This window comes from Podarcis raffonei, chromosome 14 (genome assembly GCF_027172205.1).
Source record: "Podarcis raffonei isolate rPodRaf1 chromosome 14, rPodRaf1.pri, whole genome shotgun sequence".
Taxonomy (NCBI): Eukaryota; Metazoa; Chordata; class Lepidosauria; order Squamata; family Lacertidae; genus Podarcis; species Podarcis raffonei.
The window spans coordinates 26,192,330-26,219,027 of record NC_070615.1 but is presented as its reverse complement, the minus strand read 5'-3'; the positions used below and the strand labels follow the sequence as shown (position 1 = coordinate 26,219,027).

General features: G+C 51.2%; 1 protein-coding gene across 1 annotated transcript; it reads right to left on the bottom strand.

Annotated features, from left to right (window-relative positions):
• Positions 1–530: 530 nt before the first annotated feature.
• Positions 531–20,907, bottom strand: SKOR1 (SKI family transcriptional corepressor 1). The gene is made up of 9 exons (XM_053364627.1): positions 20,648–20,907; positions 16,429–18,431; positions 13,031–13,130; positions 12,290–12,397; positions 8,912–8,983; positions 7,386–7,460; positions 5,158–5,232; positions 3,727–3,792; positions 531–1,408 (listed from the first exon to the last, which is right to left on the bottom strand). The coding sequence occupies exons 2-9, from the start codon at positions 18,406–18,408 to the stop codon at positions 1,311–1,313; spliced, it is 2,574 nt and encodes an 857-aa protein (XP_053220602.1). The 5' UTR covers positions 18,409–18,431; positions 20,648–20,907; the 3' UTR covers positions 531–1,310.
• Between the last annotated feature and the right edge of the window lie 5,791 nt (positions 20,908–26,698).

Here is a 26,698-nt window from a genome sequence, read left to right as displayed (position 1 = left end):
AATAAAATATTGGGGGAGGGCAGGTAAGCCCCACCCCACATAATCGATCACATGATGCACAGTATTTGAATGGGAAGGCCCATCAACTTGGGGGGGGAACCTGGCCCCCCCAAATATTTCATTGGGGGCCCGAAAACCCCTAGGTCCCTAGGAACTGACTCCTATGAGTCCAGCATCTAAAATGACCTCACAGCTCCACCGCTGCAAGGAAGCCTTAATTGATGATGAAAAACTGTTGCCCATATTTTGCAAAGAGAGAGAGAGAGACCATTTCAGACGCTCAGAACTTCGATCAGGTCTCTCCTCCCGCCCTCAATAATAAATCCATCACCGATCACGTGTGGCTTTTCGAAGTTCGCTGCTTTGTTCAAAAGTCGAATTTTATTAAACAAGAACCAAACAAAAACGGGGGGGGGGGGACAAAACCCAAAAACGAACACCTGACAAATTTTCTCCGGGAACAACTAGGGGGCGGGGCGGGGGGAAGAGTCTGTTCTGGGAGCGGCCGACGCTGGCGATTATTTTGGGGGGGGGGGCGAGGGCGCCAGGTGTATGTCCCGATCGCCGGCCTCTGTCTTTAAAGTGCTGTTATACATCAACAGTTTACAAGAGATGATGGTCGAGGGGGCTGGGAACATAAATATACAGAATAAATAAACCAGCAAATAAATAAATAAAGAATCGTAACGAATACTGGACGGGGGGATTCGGGGAAATCACAGTACGCTTCTTCTATCCATTGCACATCGCCACTTAGAAGCCCCCCTCCCCAGACCAAGTCTGTGCCAGGGTGGAGAGGCGTGGACCCAAAAAGTGGAAGAGGATGGAGAGAGAGAGAGGGAGGGAGGAGGAGGCCGGCCAAGGAACTGGGCTGGGCGGAGCGGGGCGCTGGTGTGACTCCCCGTCTCACACTCCCCCCCCCCCAAGTCAAAGGAGCTCTCCTCCGCCCCCTCTCCCGCCTTCCTTACCCTCCACCCTCTCCGAGGTCTTTTCAGTCTGCCTGTGGTCCCGATGCCATCGGCGGAACAATCCGACGCAGCCTCTATTTACACGACGGGGGCGGGGAATGGAGCGCAGGTCACTCCGGATTCCCTCGCCTGTCTTATTTACACAGCTCTGCTTCTTTCGATTCAGGCATGGCTTAGTGTCTCGCGGGCGTCCTCCCCGTCCAGGATTTCTTGAGTGTGAGTTTGTGTGGCACGCACGCCCCTTCCATCCCAACCCATCCCGCTTCCACGCTTCTCTAGCAGCGACGGCTTCGACCCCAGACTTTTGCGGGGAGGGAGGGCGCTGGATGTGGGGAGGGTCGCTCACTGGGGCAGCAAAGGAGGCTTGAAGGAACAGTTGCCGGTGCAGTGGCGGGGAGTCAGCATTTTGCAGGAGAAGTGGTGCAGCGCGTCGTGGGCCTCTGTGGAGCGGGGTGCAGGAGAGAGAGAGAGAGAGAGAGAGAGAGAGAGAGAGAGAGAGCGTCAAACGCAATATAAGTCGTCACCCACGCCAATCCCCCGCGCTCCAACACTAATTTCTCATCGGTGAAAACGGGATGTTAAAATCCATGTTTTGTTTGCTGCTTTATTTCGAAAAATTTATACGCCGCTTGATTGAAAAAGCAAATCTGAAAGCGGTTTACAAAAAGGATAAAACAATGTAATTATCAATAAGAAAAACTAACAGCAACGTTTAAAAGTTTCACAAAGTTAAAACAATAGACAGCATTTCAGTGGGTTTGATTCTATGAATATGTGGCGAAGCACAGATTAAAACTCTTTGACAGCTGAGTGTTGTTGTTGGGGGGGGTGGAATCTTGACACACTGACTAGGCCCCCTCAGAGCCAGAGGTAATGCAATATGGGGTGGGGGACCTTCTATCTTCCCAAAATTCCCAAAGCAACTGAGCATCCGGGAACCCCATTGCACACACCCTCAGGGCCCCAAACCCTTCAAGATCACAGCCAGGGAGGCTTAATCTTCTTGAGGTCCATGCAATCTGGAGGTGGAGTGGCTCCACTCTTGTCCTTCAGCCCAGACACTAAGATCTAGCTCTGAGGTTCCGTTCTGGCAGTTCCATCACTGAGAGAAGTGAGGTTACAGGGAACCAGGCAGAGGGCCTCCTTGGTAGTGGCTCCTGCCCTGTGGAACACCCTCCCATCAGATGTCAAACAGATAAACAATCGTTTGACTTTTAGAAGACATTTGAAGGCAGCCCTGTTAAGGGAAGTTTTTTTACATTTGATGTTGTATTGTGTTTTAATTTGTTGAAAGTCGCCCAGAGTGACTGGGGGGGGACCCAGTCAGATGGGCAGCATATAAAGAAGTTATTATTATTATCTTCATCTTCGTCATCGTCAACAACCATACATCCCTTTTAAATCATACCTCTGGGCTTTATTAAAATATTATTTATATTTTTTTATTATTATTAATAACCTGGCTTGAAAATGTATCAAACCACCCTCCCTCTTTGTATCTTCACCTCCATGACTGAAGGACAAGAAACCACAGAAACTTGGAAGGAGGAAAAAAGAGGCATAAATGCCTTATACTTTCTTAACAGGGGTAATCCTATATGTTGGTTTAGGGCCAACTTGGTGCCCTCCAGGAGTTTTTGACCGCAACTCAGCAGGCTGGGGCTGATGAGAGTTGTTGCTCAAAACACCTAGAGGGCACCAGGTTGCCAAAGACTGCTTGCCTGGACAAATGCACACCCTGGTGAGTTCAGTGGGGCTTTACTTCCAGGTAAGTGGATAAGAGATCGTGGCCTTCAAATGTCACTGAAATCTGTGGCACTTGCTTGTGAGTAATTGTGCATAGAATGGAGCTGCTTATTGCCCAAATGAAATGAGCCTTAGAAACAAGCTGACCCGCCCTTATTGATTGATTGATTGATTGATTGATTGGCTGCATTTATATCCCACCTTTCCTCCAATGAACTCAAGGTGGTGTACATGGTTCCCCCCCCCAATTTAAACCTCACAACAATCCTGTGAGGTAGGTTAGGCAGTGTCTGACCCAAGGTCATGCAGTGAGCTTCATGCCCAGGTGGGGATTTGAACCCCTGTCTCCCAGGTCCTAATCCAACGTTAGTTCCTTTGTGGGCTGTTCAAAGGGAGACAGAGACCATCAATTTGTGAGGCAGTTTGACTAATGAAAAGGTCCCATACAAAAGATTGATGCCTATTGCGCCTATTCTGCTCCAAACAAGCCCCTGAGCATAATCTGTGCCAGTGTGGTGCAGTGGTTAGAGTCCTGGAATAGGAGACCAGGATTCAGATCCTCACACACAGCCATGTAGGTCACTGAGTAACCTTGGGCCAGTCACCATCTCTCAGCCTACCTTACCTTACAAGCTTGTTGTGAGGATAAAATGGGGAGGAGAACTATATTCTGCATATGCTGGAAGCTGCCCAGGGTGGCTGGGGAAACCCAGTCAGATGGACGGGGTACAAATAATGTTGTTGTTGCTGTTGTTTGTCCAGCTTCTTGGAGCAAAGATGGGAGATAATTTAAATGGATCTGATGATGCTGACAATATGATAATATACATATCAGTATACTCAAGATACTGCTGTTGCTATTGAGTAACTACGTTGATACAGATGAGGGGAGTCCCTTCCTGTGAGACGTTTTTGCAGAGACACGAAACTCTGACAATGCATAAAATAGAGATGATACTGCCCCACCAAACCAGCAGTTTGAGGGGGAGGTTTCCCCGCATTTCCAACCAACCTTTTAGCTTCTGCTGAATGGCGTAGCGAGCTTTCCTTTCTTGGTCCAGCTCATTGCACAGGGTATCTGGAAAGAAAAGAGGAGAGTGGGTGGGTGGAGATTTGGGAGAGGGGATGAAAGGGTATTTGATCCACACACAGCCTGTCTGGCCACACTGCCTTTCATCTCTCAAGGCCCCAATAATCTGCCTTCCTTTACACTGTAGTTTTTGGACTACAACTCCCATCATCCCTAGCTAGCAGGACCAATGGTTAGGGATGATGGGAACTGTAGTCCAAAAACAGACCCAAGTTTGGAAAACACTGCCTTACAATATGCTTTTGACAGCTCAGCCAGAAAGGGGACAAGAATCCTGCCTTTCACTCTGTGACCCCAAAAGAAAGTGAAAGGCAACAACTGTTGAAGTTTTTAAGGTGGCTGGAGAGAGGCTTTGCTAAGGCTTACTGTAGCAGCAAACAATTTGCAAGGAGGGTTGGACATTCTAACTTACTGAAGCAAAAGCAATGCCATGTTGCTCTGGAAAAGGGTCTAGCTCAGCAGTCGAGCATCCTCCTTACTTGCAAAACATCCCAGATTCAATCCCCATGGCATCTCCAGGTAGGACCAGGAAGTCCTCTGTCTAATCAACCTGGAGAGCCACTACCAAGCAGTGTCAGCAAAACTGAACTAGTTGTATTCCCTCCCCGCCTTTTTTTGTCATTGTTGCTATACATTGGAAATCAACAAACCTATATTTATATTAAAAACATCCCTGAGCTACATCATGATGGACCCATGGGCTGACTCTGCATAAGGCTGCTCCCTATGAGTTTTAGGAGCTTAAAGAAAAGGTTGGAATGCGCACGTCTCTGACCCACAGCAATCCTGGGGGGGGGGGGGGAGCGATCTGAAGCAAGTCTTGGAAACAAGCAGAAACACTTAGGTGGCCACATATTATTAGGAGCATCCTACTGTCTTAGACCCATTGGTCCCTCTAGCTCAGTATTGTCTACATGAGCTGGCAGAAGAAGAAGAAGAAGAAGAAGAAGAAGAAGAAGAAGAAGAAGAAGAAGAAGAAGAAGAAGAAGAAGAAGAAGAAGAGTAGTAGTAGTAGTTTGGATTCTGTGAGGTGAGTGGGGCTGAGAGACTTCGGAGAAGTGTGACTAGCCCAAGGTCACCCAGCAGCTGCATGTGGAGGAGCGAGGAAGCGAACCCAGTTCCCCAGATTACGAGACTACCGCTCTTAACCACTACACCACACTGGCTCTCCAGGGTCCCAGGCAGGGAGGCTCTGCCACTGAGCCACAGTTCCACTATGATTTATCGTGGTTTATCCTTTAGCAAACAGAAAGGGAAGGGTGGTTTCTCCTAGTTTGGCTTTACTGGCGAGCTCTGGCTTGGGTAATTATGGGGTACGAGAAGGAGGAGGAGGAGGGAAAATCATCCCCGTACCCCGCACAATTTGCAGCTGCTGCACCATTTCTTCGCGGTAGGCCAGTTCCCTCTTCATCTGGTCTTGAAAGTTATCTGTGGGGTTTAAAAAGGGATCTGTTACTCCCGGGGAAAAGGAAATCCGGCGAAGCGAAGATATACAAACGGTGTTCCCGCGCTTCTGAATGTATCAATCCGGATTAATTGCAGACCCCCGCCACAATCCAAAAGACACAGAAACAATTTCAGACATGCTTTTTCGTTTATAGGTTTTCATTTAAACTGGCTTCTTTTTTTCCGTTTAAAAGTGCGAATGCACCTCCCTTCCATATACAGTGGTACCTCCGGTTTGTATTGATCTGGATTAATTGGTAGTTTCCTTTCCCCGTCCCGCCCCGCTTCTCCCACAATCAGAAAAACAATTCCAAAGGTGTCTTTTCCTTTAATCCCCACTCCCCATTTCAATTTTTATTTTTCAGCGACAAACACTCCCGTATTAATCCGGATTAACTCATGGGGTTTACTCGCACAATCATTCAAGAATACAGAGAAAGCATTTCAGCGGCGCTTTTTCTTCTAATTCCGGGTTCTTTCTCGCTCTGCGCTCCCCCGCTGTCCTTTAAAGGAATCTTGGCGTCTGACCTCCCTTAAAAGACAATGTGTGAAGGAGGGCGGAGGAGCAGCCGCTCTTGTAAACAAGCGAACAGTTTTGAAAGCGGTTGGGAAGACAAAAACTAAGGAGGTCTGGGCGACCTTGAAGACCGGCCCCAAATCCAGGCCCTCTCGCCTCCTCTGCCCGAGACCCTTCTCCGTCCCCGCCCAACTAGGCTTGAAAAGTTGGAGAAAAGTCTGGGTGGAGTATCTAATAGTCGCACCCGCCTTGCAGCGACCTCGCTATAGGAGTCCGCAACCCAAATCAAACACCCTTCGAAATGCATGGGCTCAGTGACACTTCCTCCATCTTTAAGATCTCTCAAACAGAATAATTGACGGGCGACGTATGAATGGAGGAATGCGCGCTCCACCTACATGAAAAACGATTTTCAGTCCTTTTGCTATTATTATTATTATTATTATTATTATTATTATTATTATTATTACCCTCCCTTCATTGTATCGGTTTACAATAATTTTAAACCTCGTAATTATAACGAGTTTGAAATTCTTTACGCTCCTAATTTATGAGGATAGGAGTAGACCTGCTATTTTAGAGGGCAGGTCAAGATTTAATTCCAGTTCAGCTACAGATTAAACACCCGACGAGGATGACGCCCTCCACACCCTTCAATAACATCGATATCTCGGTTACTCGGGAGTGAGTCAAATTAATTTCCATGGAACCCACTTCCTAGCACTGAGGGCGTTTCATGGGAATTACTCCCAGGTAAAGAGGATTGTGTGCTGGGAATGAATGGAAGAGGAGATTCCTTTCTCTCTCTCTCTCTCCTCCAATTCCCCCTGCCTTTCGGGGTGGGAAGTTCAGGTACCTCCAAAGAATCCGCCTTACAAATACAGCAGTTCGGCTCCAAACCATTAGAGCCAAGCAGAAACTCTGCAAAGGCGCGAAAGAGTTAACCTATAAATTAGCAAATTAATAATCGATCGGCTGCTTCAGCCACGGCAAGAGCGCGGAATATCAGATATCAATTCCTGGCGCCTTCAATTGGCTGAAGGGTTTTAATTTCTGCTTTCCAACTAAACTCCGATTTCCCTAAAGATGCTGAGAGCTTGCCGGTCAGCCCGGTGTTATTTGGACCGGACTTGGAAAGGGTTGCGCTCAACTGCAAAGGGCAGGCAAAGACCCGTTTGGGCAAGTATGCTCCAATGCAAACTTCGCAAGCGAACCCCGAATTTAGTCTTCAAAACCCACAACTAAATTTTATTAGGACCGACCGAAAGGTTACAAAACAGTGGTAAGCTTCAGTGTTCTCCAGAACTCTTCACCAGGTACAATGCAGAATTGCCTGATGAAGAATTCTGGTGAACTCCAAAGCTTCCGCACTCTTTCCTAAAATGTTCGTTGTTCCTAATAAAGGTATCCGCGCTATTGTGGATTTTAGAGGTTTCTTTGCTTTCCCTTATGGACCAACGTGTCTCCCTTGGCCTTTTGCGTACATTTTAATTGTATGGTCAACAATCCATTAATTGCAATCCGCTTCATGCAATTTCGCCCTTATAAAATGTTTCATTTGCAATCGTTGTAGAAACAGCCGCCCTTTACAGAGACTTAAGGAAGGCGATGGATATACCTTTCAGACTTTGGAATTCCCGTTCCAGTTTTTTCCTCAGCTCCATTTGCTCCATGAGGAGTTTTTGCAACTCATCTGTGAAGAAAAGAATATTGGGTTGAGCCCAGAGGGAGAGTCGGGGTGGGTGGACCCCAATCCTCTCGTTTCCCCATAGGGAATCATATAATTGTAGAGATGGAAGGAACCTCAAGGGTCATCCAGTCCAACCCTAATATAAGAGATTTTATTGGGGAGAGATTGACAGCTAGGGAATTTAAATTCGTCAAAAAGCTATTCTATTAATTTCGGGTTGTTGCTATTTTAAAAGAAAAGAAAATCAAAACAAATACACCAATGCATCTTCACTACCAGCGCAATCCAACGCCTGTTTACTCAGAAGTAAGCCCCTTGATTCCTAGGTCAGCGGGCTTCCTTGAACCCAAGCTGCAAATCTGGGCTGGGGAGGTAAAGATCCTCCTTCCAGATGCGCCCTGACCCGGTGAGGAACCACCGATCTCACTCTCCTGCTTGGATACTGACAAAAGACCTTTTAAATCTCTCCATTCCATACCACAGCAGAAACCCATAGCGAGGCTGTCAATGCGCATTATGAACGGGCTCCCCCTGCCGCCGCCCCAGAGATGGATAGATAGATCTAGAAATTAGGTTCGATGGGCCACAGATCTCGAGGAATCGCTGCTAATACGTCCCTCTCAAATCTACATTAAGACAGGCAGGCGAGCCAACAGGGTCTCCTGACCTAGAAACGTGAATGAAAAACGGGGGGGGGGGTATCGAAATGCGGGAGGGAGCGCGTTTGCTTCATCTGGTGACTGAAGAGCGAGGGAGACGTTTGGGCTACAGAGTGTAGACAAGAGAGACTAGATGTAGGCAGACGACGGGAAAAGAGAGAGAGTTTGTGTGAATAACAGGGCGTGTATTTAATAAGAAAAGAAGGGCTACAGTCTCTCCCCGGTCTGGTGGTTAAAGTTGGTTAATGTAAGAGGAGTCTGCTGGATCAGGCCCATCTAGTCCAGCATCCTGATCTCACAATTGCCAACCAGATGGAAACCCACAAGCAGAATCTAACCATAAGAGCCCTCCCCCCCCCCCGGTTTCCAGCAACTGAGATTCAGAAGCATTGCTGCCTCCAACTGTGGAGGAAGAATATAGCCCTCTCCTCTATCAATTTATCCAATCCTCTTTAAAGCCATCTAGGTTGGTGACCGTCACTTCCTCCAGTGGCAGTGAGTTCCACAGTTTAACTGTACGCTGCGCGAAGAAGCACTTCGGTTGGACTCCAGCAGGCTGGGGCTGATGGGAGCTGTAGTCCAACAACATCGAGAGGGCACCAGGGTGGGGGGAAACTGAGCTGGAGGATAACAGGGGAGGAGGTCCGGGAGGGAGAATCGCTGTGGATTAGCCCTTTGTGAAAGTTATAATTAGATGCTTCCCACTGTCCTCGACCTTCTTTGCGCAGGCCCCGCTCCTCTCCTCTCCCCGCCCCCTTCCCTTGTCCAGCAAAACCACCAAAAAGGCGCTCTTACCTCTCGCGAGGTTCCCAATATCTTTCTCCCCCAGTTGAGTCCCAGTGACGTCAATGCTGACCACCTCGTCTCCTGTGCCCAGGAAAGAGGAAAGGCAAAGGGTGAGAGCTGATTCCGCCCCCGCACCCCAAAACGCACACACACCCTGGCAAGGGCACGAGAGGAGCCAAGTGTAGGGGACCCCCCCCCATCATCCGTCCTTGGCGGGCAGTAGCAATGGACAACTTGGAGGAAACAAAAGCAGAGATGCAGTTGGTGGAGACTATCATACATTTGATAATCAAAGTTACTCTGAGACTCTGAGTCCTTCTCGACATTTGTGCACATGTTGAAAGAAAAGACTCCGATCGTCCCTCCAATATCACGCGATGACATGCACGTGTGGACGGGCCGGAATTGGCCTAACAGCAAGAGCTTCGCGTAACCTGTCACGGCCAGACACCAGGCAGAGCCAGTTCAGGCATTCAAGAGCGGAGCTGTCAAGTGATGCTCTCGCACGTGTGAACTCAGCCTTCCTAGCATTGCTATTGCTTCCAGGCACACCGCGCTTGTACCCGGTCGCTAACATCTCCCCTGGGTCCTGCTGGGCTTGTCGTACCTCCTTTTTACCTACTCTGTATGTTATAGTATAGAGCCTTAAAGCGTGTAACAGCTGACTTTAGAAGTCTGTCACAAACCCGGCAGAACTGGGAGCACATTTACTGGACACTTTAGTCCTCGTCTGAAAAAATGGGCATAATGGCGACATCTCTCACACACCGCTAGTCACACGACCAAACGTAACAAAGATGCTTTGAAAAGGCAAAAGTGGCATACGGCTTAGAAATCCCATCCGCCTCCTTCCTTGTAGACTCAGTTTGCGCTTAGCATCAGCCCCACACACCACCCAACCATAGACACGTGTGAATGGCCGTTCACAGATCTAAACGCCACCCAGAAGATTTGCATACTGCGCCAAACGCTGGGTGCTACTAATTGCACATTAAGGTTAGACAATGCAAACGACCAGCGTTCCCACGTCAACCAGACCGCAACTTAAGCGGTTTCCGGATCCTTGGGGTGGGACCCTAAGGTGTACTCAGCCGGAGAGTAAGCCCCGCCGAGTCCAATGGCTTACTCATTGGCACCTTTCATTTAAGGTGGGGGGGGGCGATTTCCAAGGAAGCCCACAGACAGTCCCGGGACTGAGTCTCGAGTAAACCGGGCTGTTGTTGCAAAGGGGCTGAGAAAGACTCTGGCAGGAGAAAGCATCGAAACAGCCCCGCGAGGGGATCCAGGTGTCGCCCTCCTGAATTAACTACCGACTGAAAATTTCAAGAGGGCGGTTTGGCTGGGGGTGGGGGCCAGAGCAGCCGCCGCCCTTGAATGGAAACCAAGCGGTTTCTTCCCAGCCAGATCCCGCTGCTCCTTTGCGCGGAAAATTTATCACCGAAATTACAGAGAAGCGTGGAAGGTGTCGAGAAGGGAGACAGCGAGGAGTCCCAGCCCCCCTTCCCCCGTTTAAGGAGGCCTTGATTTGTAACATCTCGCTATACCGTCACCATTCCTTCGTTCTCTCTCTCTCTTCCTAACTTCAACTTTAAATATTTATTTACCATGTATTGGAGGGGGGGGAGCAAACCTCTCATTGAGATCCCCAATACACCTGGCGTGTCTTCTCCTCTTTTAAACTGGGAGGGCTGCCTTATATTATTTAACTACGGTCCAATATATCAGTTCTGAAAAAAGATGAACTGTGCTCACATGGGCGTAGCTAAGCGGGGGGCAGGGGGAAGTTGCCCGCCCCCAAATCAAGTAAATCAATAAAAATATTTAACTGTTGTTCTGCCCCTTTTAAAAAAAGGCCCCACTCCCAATAAATCCTGGCTCACGTCTTTCCCCCCTCCGCCACACGCACGTTTACTTCCGAGAAGTTTCATTCGTGCTACGTTACACATTGAACTTTAGACCGAAGCCCTGGGACGGGTGGAGTTATATACCCATTGAAGTAGCCCTAAAGCAGCCTTGGCCAACCTGGCGACCCCCGCCCTCAACTGATTTCAACTACAACTCCCATCAGTTCCAGCATTATATAGCTCTGTTGGGTGGCGGGAATTGTAGTTCAAAGCAGCTGAAGTTGTTAAGAAGACGGGGGGGGGACCCATGATTTACTTGGGAAGTCAATATTAGCCACTATTGACACGAAGGGTTGTTTCCAATGCCAGTTCGACTCAAGAGTTGACCCACTGAAATTAATGAGCATGGCTAATTTTGGTCCATTCATCTCAGTGTCTCTGCTGTGCGTAGGACTTTGTTGAATACAGCTCCTAAGTTAACACTCCTTTCACTTACAGAAAGGTAGCCGTGTTGGTCTGCCATAGTCAAAACAAAAAAATTTTTTTCCTTCCAGTAGCACCTTAAAGACCAACTAAGTTAGTTCTTGGTATGAGCTTTCGTGTGCATCTGAAGAAGTGTGCATGCACCCGAAAGCTCATACCAAGAACTAACTTAGTTGGTCTTTAAGGTGCTACTGGAAGGAAAAAATTTTTTTTGTTTTGACTCCTTTCACTGCCACTGAGTACATAGTAAAAATGTTTCCGCTCACAGCTATTTCTCTCCCAGTCCGTTAACAGAATATGAGTGGGAACTACTGCAAAGTTTTCACTTACAAAGCCCATATCCGTGTACAGAGGCTCAGTGAAACCTCTGGCCAGAACAGGACTCATAGCAGACCCGGTTGTCTTGACGCTCCCTTTTATCCTAAGTTTGTGGTCGTCTTAGTGCAGCCAGATGTTTCCGTCAAAGAGTCCCACCATGACTGCTTGAGGATGGTGGGACTTGAGGTCCAAAACATCTGGAGAGGACCAAGCCCAGAAAGGCTGTTTTAGGGGCTGTAATTCCAGAAGTCGCAGCAAATCTAGGCACCGAGTCTTTCGCTATCAGCATCAACCAACCCTTCTCTTCCAGTTGTGAAGGAATTTATTCTTATCTCGGTCAAGGGATGGCAATGAGGGCACATCCCAGCGAATTTCGGCCACCAGGAGGCCTCCTTTGGTTGAAGGTGAACCTGGCCATTAGCCAACGGGGACAACTGGCCTGGCCGGATGGCTAAGCACCTCCAAGAGCAGGGGGCACAGCCTGGAATCCTCTGATCCACCTCCTATGCTCCGCTACTTCTGCAGGGTAGGTCTCCGAGGCAAGAGGTGCCTTTAAGAACACCTTTGCTAACCTGGTGTCCTCCAGTTCTTTTGGATTGCAACTCACATCAGCCCCAGCCAGCAGGGCCGTAGGAAGTTGGGAGGTGATGCAGCCCACAAAACCTGGAGGCCACCAGGTTGGGAAAAGGCTGGTTTCAAGACCGCCCACCCTCCTTTTTCCAAAGTCAGCACATCATTTTACCTCGGTCGGTGTGGGCTGGGCTGGGCTGAGAGACGCTCCTTTGGTTCTGATAGGATTTCTTGCTCTCCAAATCCTCAGCTGTCGAATGATTGTCTTCTTTATCTGGTTCTTAGAGCAAATAAACCGATTTTGCAGCACAGGCAACGAAAGTATGAGCCTGATATATCCTTAATTACATAATTAAGGACAAAGTCCTCGTTAAAGCCTTCTTAGGGGACAGCCTAATCGCCTTGCCGAGGAAAGGAGCTTGCTCCTTGGGAAGCTTTTATCCCACCAGTTTTCTAACCACCCCCCCTCCACCGACTCCTTCCTCAAGCAGCGTTCCCAGCTGCCCTCCTTCTATGGGGTGGGGGTGGGCGCGCGGCGTCGGCTGCGCTTCAAAGAAGTGGGCTTTGCAGAGTCTCTCCTTTGGAGAGTTGAAAACATTGCAATACGACCCCCGGAAAGAGCATGCTTGATTAAACGCCTGCAGGGCATAGTCTATTTTCTCCCTCCCCCCACCCCACAAGTAAATAAATAAAGCCAATAGCAATATTAGATAAACAATATTGGCAGGTGAAAGTTTTGTTTTAAAAAAAATATGACCCCTGGTTTATTTGAAACGTCTGGCCAAATATTACTTTTTTAAGGAAGTGGAAACGTTTTGACATCAATTCAGGCAATTATTAAGACTTTTGGAATAAAACAAAAATCCTGCCCCTGATGCTTCAAAGTATCTCTAGGCACGTGGTTCATACTTACCATTCCTCTCCGGAGTGCAGAGGTAAGGGGTTGTCTGGGGGCCCAGAGGGGTGCTGGCTTTGAGAGCTTGCGACCGATCCTCTCTGTCTTGCGGATACACCTGCGAAAGAAACAGCGCAACTGTTACATTTATTATTATTTTTCCCATGCTCCACTGTTTATTTTTTATTCTATTTGTTAATTAATGTTATGCCGCCGTGGGAAAATCTCTCTGAAAGGAAATAAGTGAGACCCCCCCCCCAAAAAAAAGCGTTCCAAACGCTGCCAAATTGGAAACTCTTCGTTGTCCCCCGCCCAGCTTTTCCGAAAACAAGACCCAGCTCCAGCTCAACTCAGAAAACTAATTGTCCATTGGGGCAGAGGGAAAGGAGTGGGGGGTTTTCGGCGGCTGTGTGTGTAAAAGGTCTCTTGTCCAGCACAGAAAAAGCCACTTCAGCTGCGATTTTCTTAGAGGTATATTTATTGGGGACGGTAGAGGAAAATTAGCCCCCTTCAAAGTCAGCCTTGGAACTCAAGAGTTTTTCAAAGCCTGCAAGCTTCTCTCCCCTCTGACCTGCACACCCCCGGCATCACCCCCCACCTTCGCTTTCTCAGCTCCTCAAATCTAGCAGTACTTTAATTCTATCAGCTTCAGCCAATAGCTCCGGGGGTGGAGGGAGTGACGACTCTTCCTAGGTAATCCGTGTCCTTATAGTTCCCAGGGGTCGTGCCTGAAACACTTCGTGTCTAAAGAGTGTGGGGACCCAGGAAGCTGTGGGGGTGGGTGGGGGTGGATTTAGGGAGGATTCACGCTGGTGATCCAGTCTCATCGGAGGTAGTTAAAATGGGGAGGGAGAGAGAGACCTACTTCCTAATATTGAAAGGAAAACTCTCCTTTTCAGCTAAGCGAGACACCGCTCTCCTCCCACCCCACAGAAAGCGGGCTGGGGGGGTGAGAGTCGTCGCTGTGGCAGTCCCTTGTCCCCTACCCGTATTGTATTATCTCGATTAGCGTCCCCTCGCTTATTCCTAGCGTCGATAACTCTCCCTCTTGTCAACTGTTTTGCGTGGGATGAGGACTAGAAACTTGCGTTGCCTCGCTCCACGCGCATAGACGATCCACTCTGCGTCTCTTGACTGAGGACTGCGCTCCGACTTTTAGGGTCTTTGCAAGTGGGTCAGTTCATACAACAGCTGGCCAGTCCCTGCCTTCACTCAGCCTGGTCTACCTCACAGGGTTGTTGTTGGCATTAAATGGGTGGGGGAGAGAACCATGTACCACACCTGGAGCCCCTTGGAGGAAAAGGTGCGCCAGAAACTCGGTAAATAAATAAACAATGATTTAAAAACTCTCTGTGGGGAAAGGGCTTCCTTCCCAAATCCCTTTGATTCGAAGCGTCTTTCCAAACGCTGCCTTGGTGCGCCCCTTTGGCTGTTGCCGGAGCAACCTGGTTCAAAGCCACCGCCTATGCCATAGAGAAATTGGGGCGGGCGAGGCAACTCCTCTGGGCTTCTTATTAATTAGATGCCTGCTATGGCATCTGCCCCTCGATTCCGGGAGAGATGGGGCCCACCAGCCGGTCTTCCGACGTCCGGAAGCAGCTTTAACCCAACTCCCAACCTTCGCGGCGCTGCGAGCTGGGATCTGTCCAGGGTGCTGAAGACAACGCAAGGGCTGCGCGGTGCTTTTGCAGCATTTGAGGTCTTTTGGCAACGGGTGGGATGCAGACTTTCAAATCAGAGCCATAAATTAACGGAACTAGAAAGGTTTTGACACTTCGGCTGCGATCAGGGTCAAACCATCGCCTTCTCCCAGCCCAGGCAGGTACAGTCATGGAGAATCGTATCACGTGGTTCAGGGCTGGCCTGGCTCAAGCCTCTACGCCCACGGATATCCCATCAATGCGTTGTTAAGAGTGCAGAGTTAGGAGGGTCTCACTAACTTGTGCTGAGTTTGCCCAGGGACATGGAAAGCTGTTTCATACCAAGTCAGGTCATTGGCTCATCTAGCTCAGTATTACTTACACTGACTGGCAGCTGCTCTTCAGGGTTGAGAAACGGGGATCTCTCCTAGCTTTACCTGGAGGTCCCGGGATTCGACCTGAGACCTTCTGCATGCAAAACAGGTCTTCTAGACTACCCCTGAGCTACGGCCCGGCCCTTCTCCTGAAAATGTGGGAAGTAATTTGCAATTAAAGTGGGGGCACTTGGTCCAGCATCCTTTGCTTGCCTGACCTGTCTTTTTAAAAAAAATATTAATAATTCCACAATCTACTTGAGCAGATAAAAAAAACTTTGAAATCTCTCAGACTTCTTTTCAATCTGCAACTGAAAGCCATTCGGTCGCACGCAATTAAGTTTTACTCAGAGTAGACCCGTTGAAAAGAATGGACCTATGTTAGTCGTGTTCATTAATTTTCATGGGTCTGCTCTGACGAGGACTGGTGCTGGATCCAACCATTGGTTTCTGACTTCCTCCCTCTCTCCCTCCCTTGGAAGAGTCTCCCCGCATCCCAGTCTCTCTTATTCGAGTTCACTAAAACCTTGCGCTCCTGCAGGGTCAGATTAAGAGGCCCTTAGCATTTAGAAGACTATGATGCACCCCTCCAGCCTAGTATGTAACTCAGAATAAAAACAATACTAAAAGCGGGCGAAGTGCGCGTAGTGGGATGAAAGGAAGTCTAACAAAGTTATGATTTTCCCCGACCACAGACAACCAATTCGGTGCATTAAAAAAAAAATCAAATGTCAAATTCTTAAAAATAAAATAAAATATCGGTTTGTGAGCGCGTGTCCCTGTTTTGCTGGTGCCCCAAGCACGTGCTTGGTGTGTCTATTGGGAAATCCAGAGCTGCACTCGCGAGCAAAACCTCGGAGCTCAGGGTCACTCTTTCCTCTTACTCTTGGTCTTCTAGACCAGGGATGACTCAGACTCCCAATTGTTTAACAAACTACAAACGATCCGTCTTCCCACCTGCCTGCTTATATCAAGTAACGGGGTGGAGAAGGGCAGGGGGTCCTTATCGGGCAGGACTGCAAGCTCCCGTCTGGTTAGGAACATGCATTGCTGGGCTGAGCCTGGGCTCCCAGCCTCCCTACTTCTTAGCCACTATTTTGCGCAAAGGTTATGGAAAATCAGCAAGAATAACGAAGTAGAAGGTCCCACATGCCCGAGGTCCTGTCCTAAACCATCCACCCACCTGCATCTGGCGGCCACGGCTGGGAGAAAGTCTCTCAATAACACCCCCTGCCGCGCGCGCGACCTCCCACTCCGGCGCTGGAGAGCCGCCCAGACCTAGTTCTGAGCGACTCACGCTCTCTCCGTCGTGGTGGAATTCGGGGCGAGGACGGGAGGAGCAGGAACTGGCGACGCCGCCCTTGGTTCCCACCCCGCTTCCCTATATCACCCCTCCTCGCACCTCATAGCCGCCCCTGCTGTTGCTCCTGGCCTGGGGGCTCCCTTCGGGCTCCAGGGCCTTCTCCGCAGGCTTCTCCGAGGCCGCCAGGACGCCGACGCTGCCAACGGCTGCAAGAGGCTCCTCGGTCTCGGTCAAGAGAAGCTGCTGGGGCGGAGAGGCTTCCTCGGCTTCCTCGACGGGCACCTCTTCCTCGTCCTCGTCCTCGGGAAAGCGGTTGGATTCGACGTCCACCTCGGGCTCGTCCACTGTGTCGTTGCCCGGAGAGAGGGAACGATAGCTGGAGCTACCTTCGCTGAGGAAGTCCGGTGAGAGGTAGCCCGGGCAGCCGGTGGGGCCTCCGTAGGCCTCGCGGGTCCCATAGAGCTTGGCTATGCTCTCCGCGTCTTTCACGACGGGGCGGAAGGCCGACAGGTAGCTGCCTTTCCTGGGCAGGGGCAGCGGAGGCAGCAAGGCTTCGTCCCCGGAGCGCTCCTCCTCCCCGACGGCCGCAGCTCTGGAGAGGGCGCTGGAGCAGCGCTCGCCGTCGGCGGCCCCGGAGCCCGAGCCTTCCTGTGGGGTGGCGCTGCTGCGCTCGCTGCCCGACGGCTCCGACCCTTCCAGCTCCACATGGCCGTGGCTCCGCAGGCCTAGAGGCTCTACTGCGGCGGCTGCGGCGGCTGCGGCCGCGGCCACAACAACCGCCGTGGCGGCCGCCTTGGCCTGGCTCTGGGCCGGGTAGGGCGGCACCGGGAGGCTCCCGGAGGCCGGCCAGAACATGGGGAAGGACGGGTAGACTCCGCTGTCCTTAGCCGAGCCCCCCGGCTGCTGCTGAGGCTGGGGCGGGTGGGGGTGCGGCGGCCCCCAAAACATGCCCTGCGGCAAAGCACCGGCTTTGACCTGGTCGCCTCCTCCGGCGCCTCCCAGGGAATCGTCCTGCTTTTTGGGGCACAGCCCGAAGGCGGCGGCGGGGAAGCCGTAGGGGGGCGGGAAGAGAGGCGGCGGCAGCTTCTGCAGCATCCCGAAGCCCTTGCTGGGCACCGGGATGACCGGGTAGCTTCGCACGGCGGCGGCCGGCCCGTGCGCCCCCGCGGGCAAGCCCAGCCCGCCGCGGTCCCCGGGCTGCTCCTCGGCGCCGCTGCAGCGCAGGCTCTTGTGCACCGGGGGCAGGTCTGTGGAGGAGGGCGGCGGCGGGTGAAGGGAGCTCTTGGCCGCATGGGAGGCGCTCCCGCCGCCACCGCCGCCGCCCGCCCCGTGTAAGGAGAAGGTCCGCTTGCGAGTGCCGCCGTTGAACATGGCCTTGACGTCCTCCCAGGCGTGGCTGAGGTCGTCGGTGGCCGTCTTGTCGCTGAGCTTGAGGTGGCGGCGCCAGGAGTTGAAGTTGGCGGCGTCGGGCTGCGTGTACTTGGCCTCGGGGGTGCGGTGGGAGTGGAAGATGAACTTGTTGGGCGAGAAGTACATGCTGCAGTAGCTGCACTTGATGCACTTGGCCCGCGAGCTGTTGTAGCGGGCCGGGATGAAGCTGCCGCGCGAGCCCCAGGCGCACTCGTGCACCACGTCGAAGGCGAAGTTCTCCGGCAGCTTGGGCGGCTTGTGCTCGCCCAAAAAGGACTTGCAAAGGCGCTCGGCTTCCCGCTTGGTGATCATGCCGCAGCGCCGCGAGGAGATGGGCATGGCGCCGGCCCGACGGAGAATCTCCAGCTGCACCGGGGTGCACTGCACGCAGGTGATCCCCAGCGCGACCCGACGGTTGTGGATCTCATTGTAGCTGTAGTTCTTGAGCAGCGTGTTGGAGATCTGCGCCAGGCACAGGCGCTCCTGCCCGTCGATGACGAGCGACACGATGGGCACGCCATACAAGGAGGTCTCCCCGACTTGGTTGGGCTTCAGGGGGCTGGCGCCCGAGTAAGGCTGCAGCTCCTGCTTGGAGTGGGGCGAGGAGGAGGAGGAGGAGCCAGAGTCTCTCCCAGTTCCCAGCTGACTGGCGGCGGCCAGCGACTCCATCTCCCCCCCAGACGGCCGATCTCCTGCGAAGGAAGAAGAAGGAGAAGAAGAAGAAGAAGAAGAAGCACTCAGGACGGGAGGAGGCTGCCAACATTTTCTTACGAAGTGGTGGGGTGGCGGCAAGGAGGGGGAAGCCGCGGCTTGGGGAGGGGGCTGGGCGGGGGAGACTCGACCCCCAGAAGCCCAGAGGCTCGCCTTCGAGCCAAGAGCCGTCGCCGGAAAGAAATGAGGACAGACCCAAGTTCACCGACAGCCGGGCCCAGTCGATCCAGCTGGGCGAAAAACTCCTTTGGGTGGGTGGCGGGGGGGGGGACACTTGTCTCTGCACCCGCCCCTCCCTTCCTCCTTCCTTTTAGGCGAGGGAAATGGGGTTCCTTCTTGACCCTCTATCGGAAATTGTTGGAGCCTGGGAACCCCATCAAACTCCACCGCCGCTACGCCTCAAACGAGACATTTCGAAACCCCACGAATATTGGGAAAGAAAGAAACGTTGCTTGTTGTTTTTAGAAAGACAGAGACACACACACACACACAACCATGGTGGAGCCTGAGGCTAAACACTGCCCTGGCTGGGGTTTCAGGGGTGGTTTACAGTGAAACAAACAAACACATCCCAAAAATGTCACACGCGTGACTGGGGAGAGCCTGTGACAGCTTCCCCGGAACAAAGTATTTTCTCTGCGTTTCTCCGTTTTCCCTTCACATTCATTCACTCACTGTCTCTCTTTTTAAAAGGACTTAGTTCTTTTTTGGGAGGGGGGATATGTTTGTGTTTGTTTGTAAATCCTTCTGCATATGTTATGGTATATAGTCCACCACAACAGCAACAACACTATTAGGAAAACGGCAATTGCTTCCACCGGGGGCGGGAGAAAAAGAGGCGGCTTTAATTAGAGCAGCGGGCAATTGTATTTACACGTTAGAGGAGCTACCCAGCGAATCCGGAGCCAAAGCGCCCGGCTCGCTCCCGCTTTAGACGGCCAGGATCAAGGCTGGTTTAAATACACTCGCTGCCTTTCTTAGCCTGAGCAGTAATCCGGCCTCAACATGGTGCCAGATGTATTTAACAAAAAAGAAAAAGAGGAAACAAACCCACGACCAACTCTGGGTTTCCCTGCTGCCAAACAGAAACGGGGGTTGAAAAATTAGGAAAAGATCCAGGAGCTTCCAAACAACCAGAAAAGGGGGGAGGTGGGGTGGGGGAAGCCAGTCCAAGTTGCTTTTATTGCCCCCCCTCCCTGTGTGGGTCTCTAATTTCTAAATAGGGTTGATGGAACAGACTTGAAAGTAGTTGCGCATCGTTGGAAAGTCTCCCTCCCCCTCCTCCCCCGTTTTCTAATGTCTTTACAGGAGATTAGGAGCAAGGAAGATTACTTAACCGTGCCACTTAAAGACTCCACCGGCACGTTAAAAGAAAATAAAAAAGAAGGAAGTGGGGGGAAGCGGAGCAGCAGAAGGGGACCCTGAGCCAAGCGAAGGAGCTTACCCAAACAGGATCGCCCCGGATTAAGTAAGAGGCTTTCGTGGTAATTACACAGAATAGTCCAGACGCTGGTGCCTCGCTCAAATGTGAATACAAACTTCCTCCCCCCCTCCATATCTCACATCTCCGTCTTCCCCCGCCAAAAAATTAAAATGAACATGCAAACAAACAGACTCCAACCACGAGAAGACAGATTGTTTAAAACATAACAAGAAAAGGGGAAACGCGAAATAAACAAATGCGCCTTCACGTGAAAATTAATTACATTTTCAAAGGACATCAATACGCAAAGCAAGACCTCTCGCTGGGCCTGATTTTTTTTTTTATAATTGTATTTGCCCCTTTTTAAAGCGGAGGTTTCTGGGAAAAGTGGCTGATCTCCGGCAGCGGCCGCGAAAAGAAAACCAAACCCGAAATCAGGAAGGAAATATTGATATTAGATTTAAAAACGAATATGCACAGAGAATACAAAAATCTAACAAGCAGGAAATCAGAGGAACCAACAAACAGACGCAAGGCAGGCAGGCGAGGCTCCCCAAACAAACCTGCAAAATTAGAAGAATCTGGGGAGGAGAGATTATTGTTTATTTATTTTTTCAGGGGCAGGTGGAGAATAGCCGAGGCCAGGCTGTCTTTGCAAAAGCAACCGTTGCGAGTGCCAAGCCAAGCGGTCTCTGGTACTATTCCCCCCCCCCAATAAAAAAACAACAACCAAGCTTCGGTTAAGGCAGACGCGGAGAGGGGAGAGGGACTTACCGTCGGCAAACAGGCGGTTTCCTCTGCCCCAAATCCTGGACGGGCTAGGAGCCTCCGGCCGCGGCGCGGAGTTTCATTGGGGCTGCTGCTCCAGGCGGGTGCCTGCCCTCTGCCTCCGTCCGTAGGTTTGGAGCTGCGAGCAGGAGGCTGACCACATGGCTAAGCTTCACGGGAAGAGAGAGAGGGGGGGGAGAAGAAAGAGAAAAAAAAGAGGAAGGAAGGAAGGAAGGAAAGGAAGGAGGGAGGGAGGGAGGGAGGGAAGGAGGAGAGAGAGAGAGAGAGAGAGAGAGAGAGAGAGAGAGAGAGAGAGGAGAAAGGAGGATCCTGATCCTTAGTTGAAGACGTTGTACATTGATCCAGTGACAGCTAAAATAATAGGAAGGCAACTCCCACTTAGCAGCACCAACATATTTACCCGAAGTGCCGTCGGGACTCTGGCGCGTGTCAATCATCCCGCGGCGCCAGTCAATCAAAACGCAGACGGGGCTTCTTTAAGGAAAAACAGATTGCCGGCTTTGGGGGGGGGCGGTGGGGAAGGGGGCGTTGCGGGGGGAGGAGGAGGAAATTCGGTGCGAAGCAGCCGCCGCCGCGGGCGCCGAGAAGGTAAGCGCGCGGACTTGTTCCTCCCCCCCCCTTTTTTTGCACACCTTTCCCCGGTCAGGTATCTTCCGAGGAGGGCTGGGGAGCGAAAGGGAGGCTTGGAGAGGTGACCCCCCCTTCAATGCCGCACGCCAGGAAGAACCGTTTCAGCTCCCCTCATCGCGACTGTTGCCTGCTCAGCGCCAACTGGGGCTCCTCGGTTTCCCTGCTCTGTGTACCCCCCCCCCAGCCCCCAGGGCGGCTGGTTTTCTTAAAGAGGCGTGGGGGCAGGGGGCCTGAGGTGTGGTGATATTAAAGGGGCAGCGGGCGATGTTTCGCTACGGAGTGGAAGGCGATCTTCATTCCACCTCCTCACCGACCACCTGGATTTCGACAGCGGCGCTGAACCACTTAGTTTCGCGGAACGCGGGACGACCCCTCCAGGAGCTGTTAATATAGAATTTCGGGGGTGGATGGGGAGGCTACAGCATGTTCGGGGCACAGAGTGCAAAGGAAGGTATTTCTGGGCTGAGAGGCTGTTAAAACGCTGGAGCTTTTACCACCTGTCTATGCGGCTCAGGTCTCTGCCCCGCAACCCTAATCAAACTGTGCAGAAAGACCAGAGTCCCGCAGGCGAATTTCTCCCCCCTCTCTGCCTCTCTCCCTCTTTTCTTTTCCCTCTTCTGGCGCCCCACTTTTATTTCCTTCACCACAAATGAAAACCAGAAATGGGAAGCGGGTGGGTGGAATCTGAGCAACCCCTCCCCGCTCCCAAAATAACAGTTCCGCTCCCGGACGCTGGGAACGATACGAACTGAAGCATAAGGGTTGCTGAGGGTCTGGGCACGAAAAATCTACAACCAGAGAGAGAGGACAGATCGTATCTCCCCCTCAGGCAAAGGCGTTGATTTAACAGGCAATCTTCTGGCGGGGGCGGGGCGGAGGGGGGAGAGATACAACGAAAAAGATGCCCAATTAACTATTCATAAGCCGATCAATAGACAGCAGGGCGGGCGCGGGGGGGGGGCATTGGAACCCCGGTGAGTTCTTAGCTTTGCAGGAATTGTCGGGCAAAACCCGTCCTCCCTTCTGAAGATGGGACACATGTCTCGTGTCCCCCCACCCCACCCCACCCCGCGCCGTCTCATGACACAGTATCGTGGCCACCGTCAACATGAGGCGATGAGCCCAAAACTGCGGGGAAGGAGGAGGAGGCTGGTGCCTAAACTGTACGGCTTGATCAATATTTATAGCCTCATTGGCTCTGTTTGCAGGGAGGACATTTAAATAAGGAAGTGGAAATGCGCCTGTCTCGACATACCTAATGGAGAGCCTGCTGTTTAACGCGGAAAGTTGAGGCGTCTTGGAGTGCCCGGGACCGGCTCAAATAATTTACCCCTATAAAATGATCCCTAAATAGTGCATGTTAGCGTGACACAGGTACAATTATTTACATACCTGTTTTGGACACAGACTGTCTCTCTGGATGATGAGTGATGGATAGGTTAAATTGATTAAAATATTTCCGAGGAACATTTTGCTGCATAAAAGTGCAGCTAAATATTTATTTCAGATTTTCATATACATAAATGGAGTGGAGGAAACAGCGGAAGGGGGTTTTCTAGTTCCTTTCATTAAAAAAAATCCTCCCCAAAACAAATAAATCCCGTAGATAAAATGACGATTTCCCCTCGTAGTTTGTTTAGCACATCCCTTATAAACTACCCGTCCCAATCACAAACTTGGATTGTTGGACGAGTCAAATGGGACTTCTGGTGCCCAGGGTTGGGGTCTGAAGATGCCTCAGTGGTCAATTTCCCCCTGAACCCACCGTAGGAAGGGGTTTAAAAGTGGGATATAGACTCAATTTCAGACCAAGATTGACTGCTCCCGATCGCGAAAGGGATGGAGGGAAAGAGGCGTGTGTTTTTTTTGTGTGTTTTTTAAATCCAGCATGCAGGGAAAGATTTCGAAATTAGAAAATATTTTTATTTTATTATTAGTCTTGGATTTAATTTCTTCCCAAACGTATTCCTGTCGGGGGCTCCCGCCTTTTTTCCCATCTCTTCCCGCTTCCTTCTTACGGAAACCTGACCCGGTGTATTCCCCCCCAACCAAATAAATGTTAAAAATGAAAATTAAGCCGCCGCCGCTTCCAATCTCCCCTCGCTCCTCTTTCCTGGAGCGCCCATTCCTCAGGCTGTTTCTAAAAGCATCGTGGCATTAAGTGCTCTTAATGGACGCGTTAATTAAACTGTAATTAATCATACTGTCCGGCCCCAAATTTGAGCAATTACACTAATCAAACAGAAGTTAATAACGGCCCAGGCTGGCGGCCTCAGGCACTTTGAGGGGAGCGGGCGCTCCCCTCCGCCAGGAAAACAGCTTTCGCCCTTCGCCCCGGCATATGGGCTCCATCTTCCAGCGCGCATTGTTATGAAAATGCCCGCGCCTACTTGAGAGTTGATGTATCAGGAAGCGGAGTTTGTCCTTGAAAAGCAGATTTGGGGGCATAAATCTCTGGCGAGGAATATGCGGTGGCGGAGGAGAGGGGGAGCGCCGGGGGTAGACTTGCGAGAAAAGTCTGGTGTGGTGTTGTTGGGGGGTTGGGGGGGGGGGAGGAAGACCAGAATGCATTACATTTGTGAGTGGGGAGAGAGAGAAAGAGCGGGGGGCAGTAATTCGAGAGAGTTTTGGCTTGGAGTTTTGAGACTTCTTTTTCGCAGCGAAAGGGTGGAGGATATGGAGAGCGCGGAGAAGGAGTTGTGGGCAAAGAAAAAAGACTTTTTAATTGGTGCTCCGGATTTAAGGAGCACAGCCACATACAAACACACAAACACACTCTCCCCTTTCTCAAGTCCAGCATCCCTCATGGCTGCCTCCGCTAGACAAAAGGTGAGCTGGAAAATCCTGGCAGAGGCCCTCTTGGTAACCCTAACCTCGACTCACCCTCGATGCGGCTCCCGTTTCCAAGCGCGGGTGGCTCGCCATAATTACAATGCGAGTCGGTAATTATTCCTCGCCTTTTAATTATTTAAAGCGCACACACTGAATTCTGCATTGTGACCAATAAATGTTGCAGCCCTGGATGGTCAGAGCTGAGGACGCCCCCCTCCACTACATCTCTGCCCCCCCCCACTCCCGGCATTTGTCTTTAATTAGACTTTGCCCTGGCGATGGGAGAGGCGTCCTTGAGCTTTTGGTGCCCCTGCAAGCCTCCCCCCCTCGCCTAACCCCCCACCCCCTGCAAAAAGCAACAACAAATGCGTAGTTAAATATTTATTAGCCGTTATTACTGCGCCAACCGAGGCGCCCGGCTGCAAACCGAGGCCCGCCCGCCCTGGCGAGGAAGTTAAAAAGATGGAACCTTTTCATAAGATCCAGCCGGAGAGGCTGGCAGGGGCGCGCAGGCCGCCCCCCGCGGAGACAGGCGCTTTATGCATTATTTTAATATGGGTTAAAGAGAGAGGGAGAGAGAGAGAAAAAGTGAGGTTTTCAGTATTAATTTGGTGGCATATTTATTTGGTTTTGAAAGAAGGGAGGTGTTTCCTTCGGGGTTTTTTTAATATATATTTTTATTAGAATAATTCACAGTTCGTGATAGTTTAATGAGCTTCCTTTATGTTGAAACTCTATGTTTTGTTTTGTTTTGTTACAAAACCGAGCAAATAAACAAACGTGGGACGCGGAGATTAAATGTAATTTTAAATACTTACAAAGCGCCGTATTTAATCCGATCTCTCTTCCCTCCCCCTCCCTCCTCCCCCTCTCTTCGCCCCCCCTCCCGCCCCGCCGCCCTTCGCCCCAGGGCTCTTAACCTCTGCAGCGCGGTTGATATTAGACCCGTCTGTTAGCCCAGAGTGTCAATTGCAAAAGCAACCCCGAAGGGGGGTGGTGAACTGGGAAGGGGGGGCGCAGAGGGAGGTAAAGTTTGCCACACCGAGGGAAGTTGCTTCCCGACAGACGACTGAGTCATCAGGGGACCCCGAAGTGTTTTTGGCGAGGAGGGGGGGGCTCAATTTAAAATAGTGGCAGATCGTTTGCTCCGGCGTCATCCCGGGGCGGCCCCTCCTCTTCCAAAAGTGAAGAAGGCAGTCTAACCTCAGGAACGAATTTGGGAGAATGGAGCATTGAGCTCTGGACTCGTTTCTAACCAGAAACCTTGTCCTACAAATAGCTAACCGAGATGGACCCCGCCGCAGTCCCCAAAGTTGGCTGATTTTAACAACCCTGATTGCTTTGCGCTGGGAGGAAACGAGTCTTGCTTAAGAGGTCGTCGGTACAAGTCTAGCCCTGTCCAGAAGGATGAGTCTCTTAACCACCCAGGAAGTTTGGGGAAAGCGGGAAATACTATTTATTAATTTACCTGGGTATGTCCCAAAGGCCTGAGATGGCCAAGACCATGTTATTACAAATAACTACGAGTAGAGGCTTTGACGCGCTTTCAGGAGTGAAATCTCAGGAATGCAAACTTCAGGCCTTAGCTTGTAAATGGGCAAGACCGCATTGTCTCGCCCACCTTAGTCCTGGTGATTTAATGTGAAAAGCGGGGGGCGTTATTTGGACTGTGGGCCGCTCAAGACACTTACTCCGAGAGAGCTGCGATTGGAATCGAAAGTGACCGGTTCCAAAGTCGCAGAGGCGAATCGGCCTTCGCCTCCTGTCGCGATCGGTTTAAAAGGAAGGACTCGTCGGGCGTCGCCTAGCGCTGCGCTGTCCCAGGTGCTGAACTGACCCTTAGCCGGAGGCCCGCACTTGCGGTTGCTGCAGGTATTCGACCCGCACCAGTGGTTTCAGCACCTGAGACAGCGCAATTGTGAAAGGAGGCGCTGCCCGAGTAACACGGTTCGGGGAAATTGTGAGACGAAGTACTCTATACCACATGCCCCCACCCTGTAAGAACATTAGCAGGGAGCAGCACCCCTCTCTAACTTCTCCCTCCCTCCCCCCACCTTTCCAAGAGAGCATAAAAGCAACAAGCAAGGCTAGCAGCTGCCTTTTGAGGTCTCTCATAATCCTCCCCCTTACATGGGAATTTGGAGGGACTGAAGTTTCGGCACAGCAGGATATCCATTCTGCTGTCCAACACCTCCGACAAAACATTCCCCGCTCATTGTTAGGGTGGCTGCGCACTTAGAAGCATGCTTGCATTTCTCTCCGAGATACTATACCACAGCCAGAAATAATATTATTTCCAGTGCTGTTTCGGGATTAAGGGGAGGGAGGGGAGCAAGCGGTGGGGTGGGAGCGAGTGAAGTGGGAACATTGATTAAGGAGCCATGGGGCGGCCGTTCAAAATCTTCCTTTTGACCTCTCGTGTCGCTCTGGAGGTCTCAGATCTTTATCGGGGGAAGCCAACGACGACAACCGACCTTTTTTTAACTTTAACAGCCAGTGCCTAGTTTATAACTAACCCCCACCTGCCTTCTCCCAGTGCAAACAGGAAGGGGAGGCCCTCCTCAGGAAGGTATC